Here is a 14,704-nt window from a genome sequence, read left to right on the forward strand (position 1 = left end):
ATGGACAGACAAGCCCCATTGGCTGCCATTATGTGGCTCAAAACAGGCTACTGTGCCTTTAGGAGAACTTTCCAGAACTTCACAGTATCCCAGAATGCAATGCAGGTCCCTTTTACTTTCAGTTCTTTTTGAAGGCGTAACACGCCAGACCTGTAGCATTCCTTACATGAATATCTCTCTCCACCGGGGAGGATGGCGGGCGCTTATGACTATAACAGAGATACCCCTACTACAGAACTGGAGTTACAGGACAGAAACTACTCCTTCTGTAGTAGGGGATCTCTGTGTATAGTCATAATCTAGTGAATAGAATGGCAATCCCATCCCCACACCAAAGCGGCAGTGGAGAAACGAGAAATAACACCACTATGTGCGAACAGATTTCACAGCGAAGCCTGCCCAACCTGAGAGTCTGCCCTGGCATCAGTGTCCAGGCAGTAATGCTTGGCAAAGGTATGGACCGACTTCCAAGTGGCAGCCTTGCAGATTTCTGCAATTGGAACATTACGGAGCAAAGCCGTCGTGGCAGCTTTGCCCCTGGTGGAATGAGCCTTAGGTTTACCCCCTAAGGTCTTATTAGCCTTTTGGTAACATAGTTGTATGCAGGACACAATCCACCTAGAGATGGACTGCTTAGAGGTAGCAAGACCCGTCCTGACTGATCCATAATTGAGGAACAACTGGTTTGACCTACGAATATCTTTGGTCTTATCCAAATAAAATTTCAACACCCTACTAACATCCAGGGAATGTAAAGACCTTTCCGCTGCAGATGAAGGATTCTGAAAAAACGTAGGCAAAGTTATAGTCTGGTTGACATGAAAATCAGAAATAGCCTTGGGAAGAAATTTAGGGTGAGTACGCATAACAACCTTAGCAGCATGAAATACAGTATAAGGTTCTTGGCAACACAACGCCTGAATTTCACTCACCCTGCGGGCCGATGTAATGACCACGAGGAACGGCGCCTTCCAGGACAGGTGCTGCAACGAAGCCTTATGAATAGGTTCAAAAGGCTCCTTCATCAATCTGGACAGCACCACATTCAATTCCCATGAAGGCGAAGGAAGCCTGACAGGAGGGAATACTTTCTTCAAGCCTTCCAAAAAATCTTTGATCACAGGGATCTGGAAGAAGGAAGTCTGTGAAGGGCATTTCCTGTAGGCAGTCAAGGCAGCGAGATGAACCTTAATGGAATGAACATTAAGGCCAGACTGCGCCAAATGAAGAAGGTAAGGAAGAATGACGTCTTCCTTGCACGTCTTTGGGTCATAGTTCTTGGACTTGCACCAGATACAGAACCTCTTCTACTTGTAAGCATAGGAATTCAGAGTGGAAGGTCGCTTAGCCTCCTTCAGTATCTCCATGCAATCTTCTGGTAGATTCAAATGGCCATATTGCACTATCTCAGGAGCCATGCCGCCAAACTCGAGGATGAGAGGTTGGGGTGCAACATCTGCCCCCCGAACTTCGTGAGAAGGTCCGGCCTGCACGGCAGCCGTATGTGCGGAAGGAGAGACCAGTAAAGCAAGTCCGTGAACCACCACTGTCTGAGCCATTCCGGGGCAATCGGGATCATCCGTGCCCTGGACTGGGACAGCTTGATGAGCACCGCCGGAATCAGGGCAATGGGTGGAAAAGCATACAGAAAGCTGTTCGACCAGTTGATCCATAACGCATTCCCCAGCGTCCCCTGCTGGTAGTACCTGGAGGCGAAGTCTCGGCATTTGCTGTTTTCGGCGGTGGCGAACAGATCTACGTCTGGAGTCCCCCACCTTGCGAAGACTTCTCCTAGTACTTCGTCGTTTATGATCCATTCATGGTTTTCCTGAATCAGTCTGCTCAGTGCGTCCGCCTGAACATTCTGCACACATGGCAGATGGGTAGCCGTTATCGTCAGTCCTCTGGCCAGAAGCCAGTGCCAGATCGCCTGCGCCTCCTGCGACAGAGTGCGTGATCTCGAGCCCCCCTGCTTGTTGAGGTAATACATTGTGGTCGTATTGTCAGTCTGCACAAGCAGAGAGTTGGTCTGAAAGGACGGATGAAAGGCCTTCAGTGCCAAGTGAGTGCGCTCCCCAGCCCTGGAGAGAAGCATCCATCACGATAGTCTGAGTGGGAATGTCCTTGTGGAAGGGAACTCCTCTGAGGAGATTCTCCACTGAACACCACCACTTCAGAGACTGAAGAGCATGCAGAGATAGTCCTATCTTGTCGTCCCAAGAACCTTTCCTCTGATCCCACTGATCCTCCAAGCACTCCTGCAACGGTCTCATGTGCAGTCGTGCGTGTGGCGTTAGGAAGATACAAGAGGCCATCGATCCCAGTAGAGAAGACACAGTCCTCACTGTTGTAGATGGAGTGGTCATAAGAGCCTGAGCCTTACGAAGGAGTGATAATCTTCGCACCTCCGAAGGAGACACGCTTGCTGACAGCGTATTGATGGTGGCTCCCAAGTACTGAATGCACTGGACCGAAGTCGGGACAGACTTGGACATGTTGATGTGCAACCCCAGCTTGTTCAAGAGAACGCACGTCTTCTGGAAGTGTGCCTGAGCTTCCGAGAAGGAGGAGGCCTTGATCAACCAATCCTCCAGGTACGGGTAGACAAACACCTTGGTCTTCCTCAGGTGTGCTGCTACCACTGCCATGTACTTCGAGAACGTTCTGGGTGCAGACTTCAGCCCGAATGGCAGTACTGTGTATTGATAGTGATTGGTGCCGACTTGAAATCGCAGGAACTTCCTGTGTTTGTGTGCAATGGGCATATGGAAGTACGCATCCTGTAGGTCTATTGCACATAGCCAGTCTCCCTGTTGCAGCGGAGGATAAATCTGATGCAACAACAGCATGCAAAACTTTTCTCTGCGAATCCACTTGTTTGCCTGTCGCAAGTCCAGAATGGGCCTGAACTCGTTCTTGTCCTTCTTGCGAACCAGGAAGAACCGGGAGTACAGACCTCTTCCTCCATGAGCCAGAGGTACGTCTTCTATCGCCCTTTTCCTTAACAGGATATCGGCCTCCGCCTGGAGCTCGCGCAGTTGATACTGTGAGCTGACCGGAGGAATCGATGGGGGCGGGCTGGTGAATCGGAGACTGTATCCATTGCAAACAATATTCAGCACCCACTTGTCCTGAGTAATATTTCTCCACTCTGCCAGAAAAAATTGAATGCTTCCCCCCACCGGAGCGGGTAACGGATGAAGGGGAAGTAACAGCTCAGGGTCGCGACCCGGCCAGGCCCTTGTTCGCTGTAGAGGACTGCTGTCCCCCTCTACCCTTCTGACGCTTTTGGAAGGATCTCCGGAACTGCTGCTGTTGTTGCTGCTGCTGTCCCGAAGACTGCCCTCGTCCTCTTCCCTGTGCACCGAACCGTCTCTGGAACGGGCGGTAGGACTTCTTTTCTTTGGGCTTCTCCAAACCCACAGCCGTCAGGGTCTCTGCCTCCGCCTTCATGCGGGCCATCTCATCACCGGCATGCTTTCCAAACAGGGTTTCCCCGGAAAAGGGCAGATTGGCCACCCGCTGCTGGGCTTCCGGCTTGACTGTTGTGAGCCTGAGCCAAGCATGGCGCTGCTGGTTGATCCCATGACAGTACCCATGGGCAGCCAAGAGAGAGATGTCCGCAGCCGCGCTGATGACCTTGTTTGACACCAGAATCCCCTCTTTGAGGATCTCTTGGAAGTCCTCCCTCTTGTCTCGTGGCAGAAGGTCCGTGAACTGTTGCAGGGAGTCCCACTGGGAACGGCCGTACCGCCCCAGCAACGCCGCATCGCTGGAGGCCTTCATAGATGTGGACGCCGTTCCACAAGCCTTCCTTCCAGCTGAGTCGATCCACCGGCTTTCCTTATCGGGCGGCACGGTTAAGGATGGGGAGGTAGAGTGTAACTTCCTGGCCGCCGTCACTATCACAGAGTCGGGTACCGGATCTATCCGCAGAAAGGCCAGGTCCGAATCCGGGGCCCTGTACTTCTTCAGAAGTCGGGAGGGAGCGGCCTTCACCATCGCTGGCGTGAGGAACAGCTCCTCTGCAGGTTCTACCAAGCCTGGCACTAGCGGTAGAAGAGGACGAGACAAATGCTTCTTGTGAAGCGTTTCAAAGATCACGGACGTCGTGGGTATTGGATCCGTCACCGTGATTCCCAATTTTGTAGCGCACCTCAGGAGAACCTCCTGGAACGTGCTGATATCGTCCACCGGAGACACCCTTGTCCCTGGGGAGTCCGACAATGTCCGTGAATAGGATCTTGTCCTGGAGGAGTCCGTGAGGGACCTGGATCCCCGCCTCCTATGGCGACGCCTTGATCTAGTGGTGGATCTACGTCTACTCCTCGATCTTCCTCTCCGTCCGGAGCGTGAACGAGACCTCCTAGGCCTCATTCGATCCGCTGGTTCCCCCGGAGCGGGCGTCTTTGGTTTTGCCGGGGCCTTCGGCTTAGGAGTCCCCTTGGGAGGGGTTGGAAGCCTGGGTAGTAAGACCGACCTCGGAGGGACCGGAGGTGGCTTTTCTGGCAACTGAGGTCGAGGTCCGGGATGCGGAAGTGGTGGTAACGGAGGAGGGGTAGGGGCCCTCGGAGGGGGACCCCTCGGCAATGGAGGCAGTGGTGTAACCGGTCTCTGTGACCGGGTATACACCTCGGAGCACACTGAGCCCGGTGATCCGCCTTCCTTTCCAGCCTGGGACGTTGGCGACCCTCCAATGGGGTCAGGTGTTCTTCCACGTCTCTTCGGCATCGAAGAACGGCGACCGGACGGCGAGCGTCGGTCCCTTGACGTCTAGCGTCTCTTCCTCGGCGTCTACCGTCTCCTCCTTGACGGCAACCTCCTGCGCCTCGATGGCGATCTGCGCCTCGACGGCGATCTGCGCCTTGACGGCGATCTGTGCCTCGACGGCGATCTACTCCTCGACGACGAGGATCCCCTCGACGACCATCTTGTCCTTTTCGCCAACGGCGAACGGCGGTGTCGCCTCGACGGCGAGCGCCGACGCTGGGCCCTTCAACGTTGATCACTGGACGATGACTTCGATGACGAAATAGTCACAGGAGACTTCGACGGCGGTCTGTTCAGTTCCTTTGACGTTGAGCATCGACGTCGCTTCGGCCCAGAGCCCTAGGGAGACGGGGGACAGACTATAGTCATCCCTCTCGACGCCGTAGTCGGTGCAATCGACCCAGACGGAGAATGGGGACGCTTGCTGGTCTTCCTGCCCCTGGGGAGCCACCCAGAGGCCTCTGCACGGGCAGAGGAAGCCCCTCCAGACCCACCTTGCGCCTTCAGCCTTCTTTCCTCAAGGCCCTGAAGCCTGATCTTCTTTCTGTCCTTCAGGGTCCTGCCAGAGAAGCCCTGACAGATCACACACTCCTCTGGGACATGGGAAGAGGGAAGGCAGAGGATACAGACCTCATGGGGATCTGATTTGGCCTTCTTCCTGGAGCACTCCGGACATTTGTCAAATAATGCAGGCATATTTGACATCAAAAGAGTGCAAAAACCCAGAAGAAAAGCACTAAAGTACTTAAGAAAGTACTCAATTCGAAACAAAAGTGAAAACTCACCAATAAACCCTTGAAAAGGGAGAGCTCAATGCTCCAGGGTCCTGCTTGCAGGAGCCGGAAAAAAGAACTGAATGTAAAAGGGACCTACAGTGCATTCTGGGATACTGTGAAGTTCTGTTAAGTTCTCTTAAAAGGCACAGTATCCTGTTTTGAGCCACATAATGGCAGCTTATGGGGCATGTCTGTCCATGTCTTCCTCTCTATGATTCCAGAAGGTTTTTGCTGCTGAAGCAAGGAAAATCTGGACAGGCTTTGCTGTTTGTGGATTTTTGGTGGAATTTCTAGCTGAAGTACTGGACAGTGTAGCCTGGTTTATAGGCTGCATTATCTGTCTTTAATTCTCTCTTAAGTGTCTGTGCATTTCTGCATTTTTCGACACCTTAAGAGATTATTTTTGATTGCTCCGGGGTCCACGCAGATGGGCGGGATCATTCACTAGATTATGACTATACACAGAGATCCCTTACTACAGAAAACATCTGCTAGAAGATTCATACTCCTGTAGGGTACTACATCTTGTTATATTTAGGGAGGTTTTGGCAGGTGCTATTCTTATATCCAGTACCTAAATTTGCACTTTGTATCCAGCTTGCTTAAGAATGGGAAGACGTAACACCTCGAGATCTGTCCCTGCACCCAAACTGAATGCAGCCGCTAATCCTCAGCTTCCTAGCTTGACAGCGATAGACCGCATGCTGCAAAAGACAATTGGCGTGGTGGCAAACGTAATAGAAAGTACAGAACGCCGTCTGTCACTGCCGATGGGCTTTCTCCCTCCCTTGCCCCCCTCTAATATATCTATGTTTACTACTAACTCCCAAGACTCTATCTTGGCACCTTCTTTTGTCTATCTCCCAGGTATTCGCCAGGCCACGCCGGTCCATGTTCTATCTCCTGTGAATAGTAATGTGCTCCATGTGATACTACCTTTATCCCCACAAGATAGGTTGTCCCAGACTCCGACCACCCCCTTATCCCAGCCAGATGACTCCAAAAATAGCACGAACTGCGAAAGATCCCTAAGTCCGACCTCGATTTCTGAGGGAGACCAAAGCGCAAATAGTCTGCATGCAACTACCAGAGGACAGCTGGCTAGGCTTAGCTCTGAACTTGCTTCCAGTGAAAACTTTTCTTTGCAAAAGACTAAGGGGAGCGCAGGAGACATTAGGAAAAGGAAACAGAAAGGGGCTGAAAAGCATAAAGCTCCACAGGAAAAGAATAATAGTAGCTATGTATCTGACCCTGTAATCACAATAGCTGAGACCAGAAGACCAATAACTGGCGATCTCTTTTTGCAAAGACTGGAGGCCCTGTTGGGGAAACCTTCTGCCCAAACCAGCAGTGGAACTTCTAATATTAATACCGTTCCGCTTTCTGGCGAAAGTCTAAACTCAGAAAGCTCACCAACTCCTCCTAAAGATATCCCTCTCATTGCCCACATCGAACAGATTATGAGGTCCCTTATACTGCCGGTACTTGAGAGGGTAAAGGCTCGCTCAAAAAGACTCCACAGCTTTGAGCAAGGGACTCTTGATAATTTCTTCTCGCAAAAGGCACTAATCAAGCTACACTCAAAAAATAGCTTTGCTTTAGACGAGCAGAAGTTGCAAGATTCGCCGCAGTCATGCATTATTGCTTCTCCAAATCAAAAAGGCCCCCCTGGGATTAGGGGTAGCAATAATCCCCCCGTACCAACCACAACAAAGGGGAGTAAATTAACCACTTGGCTGCTAGGCGTTTTCCCGTCCTGCGCTAAAAAAACATAAATCCTATACACCATGACGAGCTGGCCTTGTCATCCGCGCACGGCAGGTAAGCGCCATGACGAGCCCAGCTCGTCATTAGCCTCGAAGGGGTTAAGCAAACATCCGACAGCAAAAAGGGTTAACGGGTGTACAGGTAGAGAACTCCCCCAACCCGACAAAAATTTACCTAGTAACGTACCAACTATAGAATCCATGGGAGACAGTACTGCTGTACTAACGCAGACTCTGAAAGATAAAAATATCCCTAGTAACACAGCAAGTTAGAGGACAAATTTGGCCCACAGATCGGGCGAAATAGACAGCGATCGGCCTAGGTCTCCCCATATTGACTTGCCTCCTGCAAGTATGCCCTAAGTAGTTGTTTTAACAGGAGTTCCTCGGCTACCGCATGGTAAAACAGAAACATATTCTGAACTCAAAAACAAAACTACACATTGGCTAAACAATAACAGGCACTTGCCGAGGCATATAGGTGGAAAGGTTCGGTTCGCTAGAAGAGTTGGCTGGGTGGGCAGTAGAGCAAAGGAATGTCCCAGGCAATTGTATCCTAGTTAATTTTCGAGACATGCACGCCGTAACTTTCATTTGCAACCATCATAATGAGCCTGGTAACAGTGGAATAAGAGCATTTGGCTTGGGCCATTTCTACCCGCAACAAGTGCCTCAGACCCAATGGCAGAACCATGGCTACCAATCCTGGGGAGGGTTTCCTAGTGACTACTGTATCCACCCTACTTCAAACTTTGGCAACTGGCGAGAATATTATGACCCAGCCTTAGGGTATGGATATATTGATTCCTCCTCTCCTAATCTAGTAGATAGCCCTATAAGTGACCCTCTGTCCCTAGTAGTGCACCCAACTGATCTGGGAGATGTCCCGGACTCAGGCTTATCCCCTCAGCTTACCCTGGCTATGGAGCCAGCCAGAACTGAACTTAACTCCCCCAGGGTACGACTGGACTCCCAAATGAATGAAGCCTTAGATGCTACTGAATTACTTAAGGTCATCAATTTCATAGGAAATTAGGTTCACCAGTTTGGAATACCTTGGTGGAGGCGCATAAGATTTGTATCTTCCAGGAGACGTGGAGCCTGAAACCCATCCATAGAGTTGGTTATGTTACCTATTTTATACCTGCAGTATCCCCAATTACTGGGAAGGGCCGTCCTTCAGGGGGGCTTCTGATCTGGGTAAGCATTTCCCTGGGTTGCTATATTACACAAAAGCAGTGCAACTCCCCAGATATTCTTAGAAATTCGCTGAGGGGTCCCAATAGGGGGCGAACCCTTGAGCTATTTAACATCTACGCTAGGGGCACAAAAATGGCTCTCTGTCCCCAATAGTAACCATCCTTGAAAATGAGCTTAGAGACTGCAATGATGGCATGCAAGTTCTGGTCGCCGGAGATTTTCATTGTACATTTGAGCCTCTTGCGACAGAAGACTTTTTGGACCTAGGTGAGGATGATGCAAGGAGGGGCATACCCATATTAACTATTCAGCCAATAAAAAGATGGTCCCAAAGGGCGATTCAGTTGAATGCATTGACCATGGAGTTTGGGTTAAGAGCTGCTAATGGTCAAACGGTTTCGGACTCCATGGGTGCCATTACATTTAATAGGGTGAACCACATGACAATGATTGGTTATATCCTCCTTGATTTTATGCTTAGGAAGTTTGTTCAGGATATGGTTGTCTTACCCACTGTAGATAGCGACCACAACTCACTTCTGCTAACCCTTAAGAGCTTGTGGCCCAGAATATTAAATGTAGTAACATCAAGTAAACTGGAGCTTGCCCCCAAAGTCTTCTCTTCAAACTGTGGGAGGCGCCTTAAGTGGTGTAAAGTGGCCCTGGATGAAGCAAAGCTAGAGGCTATAGACATAGCATTAACATCCTCGCAAAGGGAGCTGGACACTATCTCTTTAGTCCACCCTGTCCTAGGTAGGGCAACGATCGTCTTCCAGGATACCATCAAGACTGTAGGGAAAGTATTTTTGAAGCAAGTACGTGGGGGCAAGATGACAGGGTCCCAGAAGCTAAAGGGTGCGCATGATTGGTTCACTTCTACATGTAGGCACAAAAAGTCTGCCCTGATCAAGGCTATCAAAGGGAAGTCACAACCTCTGATACAGTGCGCTAGAAAAGAGTATAAGCAGGCAATAATAAACGCAAAAAAGGAGTGGGATGAGCAGTATTAGCAAATTCTAAAAGAGGCTAGCTCTAGCAAAGATGCTAGACGCTTCTGGGATACAATGAGAGCTAGACATAGACCAGATAGCGACCTCATCACATGCAATATTACTAGCCAAGCATTGTTTGACCACTTCTCAAAACTGTATACCAGCCAGCATGAGTCTAGCGTTCCAGTTACATCTAATTTTCATGTTTTCATAGCTGAAACTCGCCTAAATGCGACACCTATTGCATTGCAAATGCTTGTTAGATTAGTGAGTAGAAAAGCTCCCTTTTGGCCCGTGCGGCAAATTAATTAAAAAAACAAGCGCAGCAGTTAAAGTAAAAGCGGACCACACTCCAAATAAAAAAAAAAAAGGAAAATAGTGCTTACCGACTTATAAAGGCGACTGTGTAAGGCCACAAGTAAAAGATCCAGTCCTCATGGAAGGTAACAAATGGTGACAGGGCGGTAACAAGGAGGGACTAACAAGCCTCATTATGAATCGGAAACCAGCATTTACTAAGGACAATGACACCAGCCAATCAAAAATATGGGCGGAGAGAAGGCGAGGCTTCCACAGAATACTCGACTACTGCATGCCTTGCAGAGCGAGTGGAGGATGCGGGCTGCCGCGAGGTTCGACCTAAAACCTAGCATTGCCTCTCAATTCAGTGACAATCTGATGTACTAAATTGAAACAATTTCTTTTTTGAATTTTAAAAAGTCTACCTTTATCACAGTTTTAAATGAGGGTTACTGTATGATTTACATGGCAAATCAAATCAGGGCTCCGCTCCTTAATCTTCCAAGTTAGACACTTTGGGGCAGATTTACAATAACTGGCGCATCCCTGCATATCAGCAGGGATGCACCGGTATTTGTGCGCTCCGCCATGATGGATGCGCCGTATTTACAATGCGGCGCACCATGGGGCAAAAACGGCACAGATGCGTGACGCATCTGTGCCGTAAAGGCGACACATTGCTGGAGTTGCGTCGCAGGCGCGACACAGCTCCAGCAATCTCTGGGAGCCCTATCTTTGCAATGCTGCGTCAATTCTTAGACCTGCTTAAAGCAGGCGCAGGGTTTTGACGCAGTATGGGCTCAAAAGTGGCTGAGTGGTATCTTGTAGATTTCACTCAGCCACTTTTGGAAGGCGTTCCTGCACCGGAACGCCCCCCCTATCCCCCTGCGCAGGAACACCTACTTCTGGAGCAGGGCTTTACAACGTGACGCATCTCCCAGATGCGTCACGTTGTAAATACGCCGCAGCATGGCGCATCTTTTGCGCCACCGCTGTGTCACAAAAGTGACGCAACTGCAGTGTAAAGGAGACGCAAGGGGCTTGTAAATCTGCCCCTTTGCTCGGCTCTGACTTGGCTCTTTCTGTTCATTTCTTGGCTCGACAGCCTCTATTAATAATCCTGCAAATCCTGTAGGAAAAAAATTCCAAATATCTCCTTGACATTGGAATGGTGGATGGTTGTGCTCTAAGAGGAAAGGGCAAAAGTAGATAACTAGTAACATTTTGAGCTAAGAAATAGAGTCTGTTTTCAATTACCATTAAAAAAGCTTTGTGCATCCAGTGCCTCTGCTCTCCGCTAAGCCCATCAGCAACAGCTTCTTCCCCACACACCGGGCTCTCTCCGAGGTCCATAGGTCCAGCGGTAATCAGTTGAAGAACACCAACAACCCGGCAAAAGAAAATGTCACGCACGCAGGTTCTGCAGCCTGCACGTGTTTACTTTAGTCCTTTTTCAGTGTCACCAATAAGCATTATCGTAGTGCTGCTTTCCCAGCTGTTTATGACAGCTGTCAAAAGTAAAAGGTGTTTGTAGTGTGCAGAAAACTCTCTTATACAAGGAGCAGTCATCGTTTACTGTTATCAATTAATGTGCCATTGAACATGTAATTTGTAAAATGTAAACTAGGGATCAGTTGGAGAAACGTGACTGTCAATGTGCTGCGAGTATTTACTATTCTAAGATGGCGCCTACAATTCCGAAAATGTAATGAGGTTTCGTAGTTCAGTATTCACGTTCAACCTCCTACGCCGTTGGTGATTATGATGGAGAATTATTCTGACATATTGAAAGGCAGCAGCTGATAGACTTTGGTCCGAAGTGTGCAACAATGCACGGGGCGTTGAAAGGACCACGTTGTTGTATCACTTAAAAGGAAAGGGAGCTTGAGAAAGCTAAGTGCACTGCCACGTTTACACTGATTTAGAACAGCAGATAGTTATAAAACAAGCAAACAAGTCCCCCCGGCCCTCACTTACCACATGTCGTCTACCTCCAGCCCCCAAGCCCGTTGGTACCATGCTGCTGTAAATGGGCCACAGAAACGCTGGAGCACGCACACCGCAAGTCGGCCTGGAGCACGCCTCAGAAGAGACGCAGGAGGACAGGAGCGTGACGCCGTGAGCGTGCACGTTGGCGTTCCCGTGCGTTCACAGAACGGTGTCTGCTCGTGCACAGATCTGTCTCCAGGTCTGTCTCCCGTAGGAGTCAAACACAGCAGCTATAAGTCTCGTTGGCGGCAGCGCTTCGCGCTGCAACGCCAGCGAGACCTAAAAAGCAGTGCCTGAGAATTAAGCAGAAGGATACAAGTAATGATGCCTAGCTTCAGGGGAAGAGGCAAACACAAGACGAGGAAGGAGACCCAGACAGACTAACCAATAAAAGGTAAGCAAATTAGTTTGATAACAGTCAACCAATGGTGAACAATGGATGGGCTCTAAGCACACTGTAAGCTGACAATATGTCTTTTCGCTACCAGACAGCTCGATCTTTCTGGCATGCTAGACCTAAAAAGGCTCTGTTACAATGCTTATGTGTTTATTTCAGTTTCATTATTTCAGAGAGCACATTTTAAGAGTGTTGCCTCAAGTATAAGATATTATTATTACTGCAGAATGCGTTCTTTGCAATTCCACATCAGGCCTGCTATTTTTCCAATGAGACATCAGCAGCACTTCCTGTAAGGACTACCATGCTTTAATGGGACACTACAGCACTTATCAGCAGATTGCCGGCGCATGACTTCTAAGTAGATCTGCAATAGGTTTGATGGGACTCTACTGTCACCTCTTAGCAGAGCTTCCATGGTGCTAATGGGGATAAACACCTTTCGATGGGTGTAACTTTCACTTCTCTGAAAACCTGCAATACTATGATTTGACACTATCAGAACTTAGCACAGTTAGTACAGCACTTATACGCGTCGGTCATATCAAGAAAATGGCCTAAGTATCAATGTGCACGCAGTTTGCTCTTCCCTCTTTACAGAGGGTTGGGAGCAGGTAAATCAGCATTTGAATGGTACACAAATGTTTTCTTTCGCAAGATCTCCCATTCTAAACGGGCAGCAGATCTAGTTCTAGTCTTACAGAGTCAATGATTGGGTACTCCTTGAGAGCTTAAGAGATGATCACTGTATATCAGGCCCTTTCTTTACCTAGTTCAAATCTTTCCTAAACATATGCCAGTCCATTCTTCCCTCTCAGCCAGACATTTGACAATTCCATTCCCCAGGAATTTTTGTTGGTCTCTTTTTGCCTACAGGCATCCACTCCTTGGAGCTATTAAGTACTTCAGCCTCGTGCACTAGTTGTACACGGATGACAACTGGCTTGTGGCCTGTTCTGCCCCGTTCCAGAGTCAAAGAACCATGGCTGCAGCAATTCCTGCTTGACTTCAAGACACTGTTTCTAACCTGCTGAGCAATAAATCTCAGGATATTGACGGGAATATCTGAAAATATATTTTTCTTGATATAGACCAGGAGGATCAATTAGATCAAGCAGTGATATTTTCTGGTGGTACTAAAAGACGGAAAGTTTCAGAAAGGGGCAACAGTGGGATATTAGCACGCCAAGAACAAAACTTCCTGATGCTCTACTGCTTGGTCATAAACCACTTAAGGAACACACGAATTTTCAGAAGTTCAAAACTGCTTACTCTGGCAAAAGGAAAAAATGCACCCACAGAGGTTTCTTTAAGACCCTTTGGGATACCATCCAATTTTATGAATACTGAATATTGCTCAGGTGCACAGAACAAGTTACTTACCTTCCCTTGCCCTCTTTCTGCTGGATGCTCTATCTAACCTCACGTTTCTCACCATGGGAATATTCACAAACCGCCAGTCAGGATCCGGAAAATCTGTAAATCAGTACTCCTGCATGCTGGTAGGTGGAGCTGTGAGGCTCCACACCAACTTTGTTTCGCTTCAGAAATTACGAAATTAACTCTACATATTCAGCTGTATGTAATGATTTCGACATTTATTTCATACATTCAATGTGAGAATTAATGGCCGCCGTGTGAACCCTTTAAGTATTTAGAACGGCAAGTAAACATTATGCTGGTGTGAAATGTACCGTGGCATAAATCACCGTAGTACGTCTTGAGAAAATAACTGAGGTGAACTTTGCTATAATGAGGATTTTTTGTACATTTGAGCCTCAAAGCAATGCATATTTTTCATACCAAACATCTCCCGAGGCAAATTAGTTTATATCAAAAGCCTCTTTTCAAAGTGGAGAATAATATATGCAATGATAAAATAACCTGGAACTGTGTGATGGTTTTCTTGACTGTAAAATGTAATATTAAAAAAAGGAGTTGCATACCACATCTGAGCCTAATAACTTAAAAAAATGTTCATGAACTCTTCTGTAAATAAGTTAAGTGGTTACCACCGACATCATATGTACAGGTTGGTCTGGTGCAAACACTGGATTCATGCTAAAATATACTGCGCTGCAGGAACACTGTGCTCATCTTTGATAAGCCTGACAAGTAGTCCAATTAATCTTTAACCAAGGGAATAGAATTACTGAACAGGACACAAAAACAAGTACAACATACCTTTGTTTTCCAGTCTCGTCTTTGATTTCATCTAAAAATAAAACAGAAAAACTCGATTTAAAATCACAATTGGAACAACAGCCTTGTTTTGAAGGCCATAGCACAGCTGCACTTTGTTTGCAAGCTTTCATTTATATAAGCAAACATTGGAGAAAACAATTCCATGGTTAAAAATCATGAATAAAGCATTTTCTATTTAGTTGTGGCATGAAAAGCAATGCATAGGTCACTAACTGTATATACGTACACTGTTCATAGGGAATGAGAAAGGTAGTGTATAGAGAGCGTGGCAGGAGGATGCAGGAAGGAAGAACAGCAGCAACTGGGGTA

The 14,704-nt window shown here is 48.0% G+C and overlaps 1 protein-coding gene across 1 annotated transcript in view; it reads right to left on the reverse strand.

Annotated features, from left to right (window-relative positions):
* Window positions 1-14,704, reverse strand: part of ARFGEF1 (ARF guanine nucleotide exchange factor 1) — a 1,029,389-nt gene that overhangs the window by 730,823 nt on the left and 283,862 nt on the right. Inside the window, exon 2 of the mRNA XM_086918014.1 lies at window positions 14,375-14,405. Coding sequence (XP_086774140.1) covers window positions 14,375-14,405 — 31 coding nt within the window. The remainder of the gene's footprint in view (window positions 1-14,374; window positions 14,406-14,704) is intronic.

Source organism: Lissotriton vulgaris, chromosome 4_1 (assembly GCF_964263255.1).
Source record: "Lissotriton vulgaris chromosome 4_1, aLisVul1.2, whole genome shotgun sequence".
Taxonomy (NCBI): domain Eukaryota; kingdom Metazoa; phylum Chordata; class Amphibia; order Caudata; family Salamandridae; genus Lissotriton; species Lissotriton vulgaris.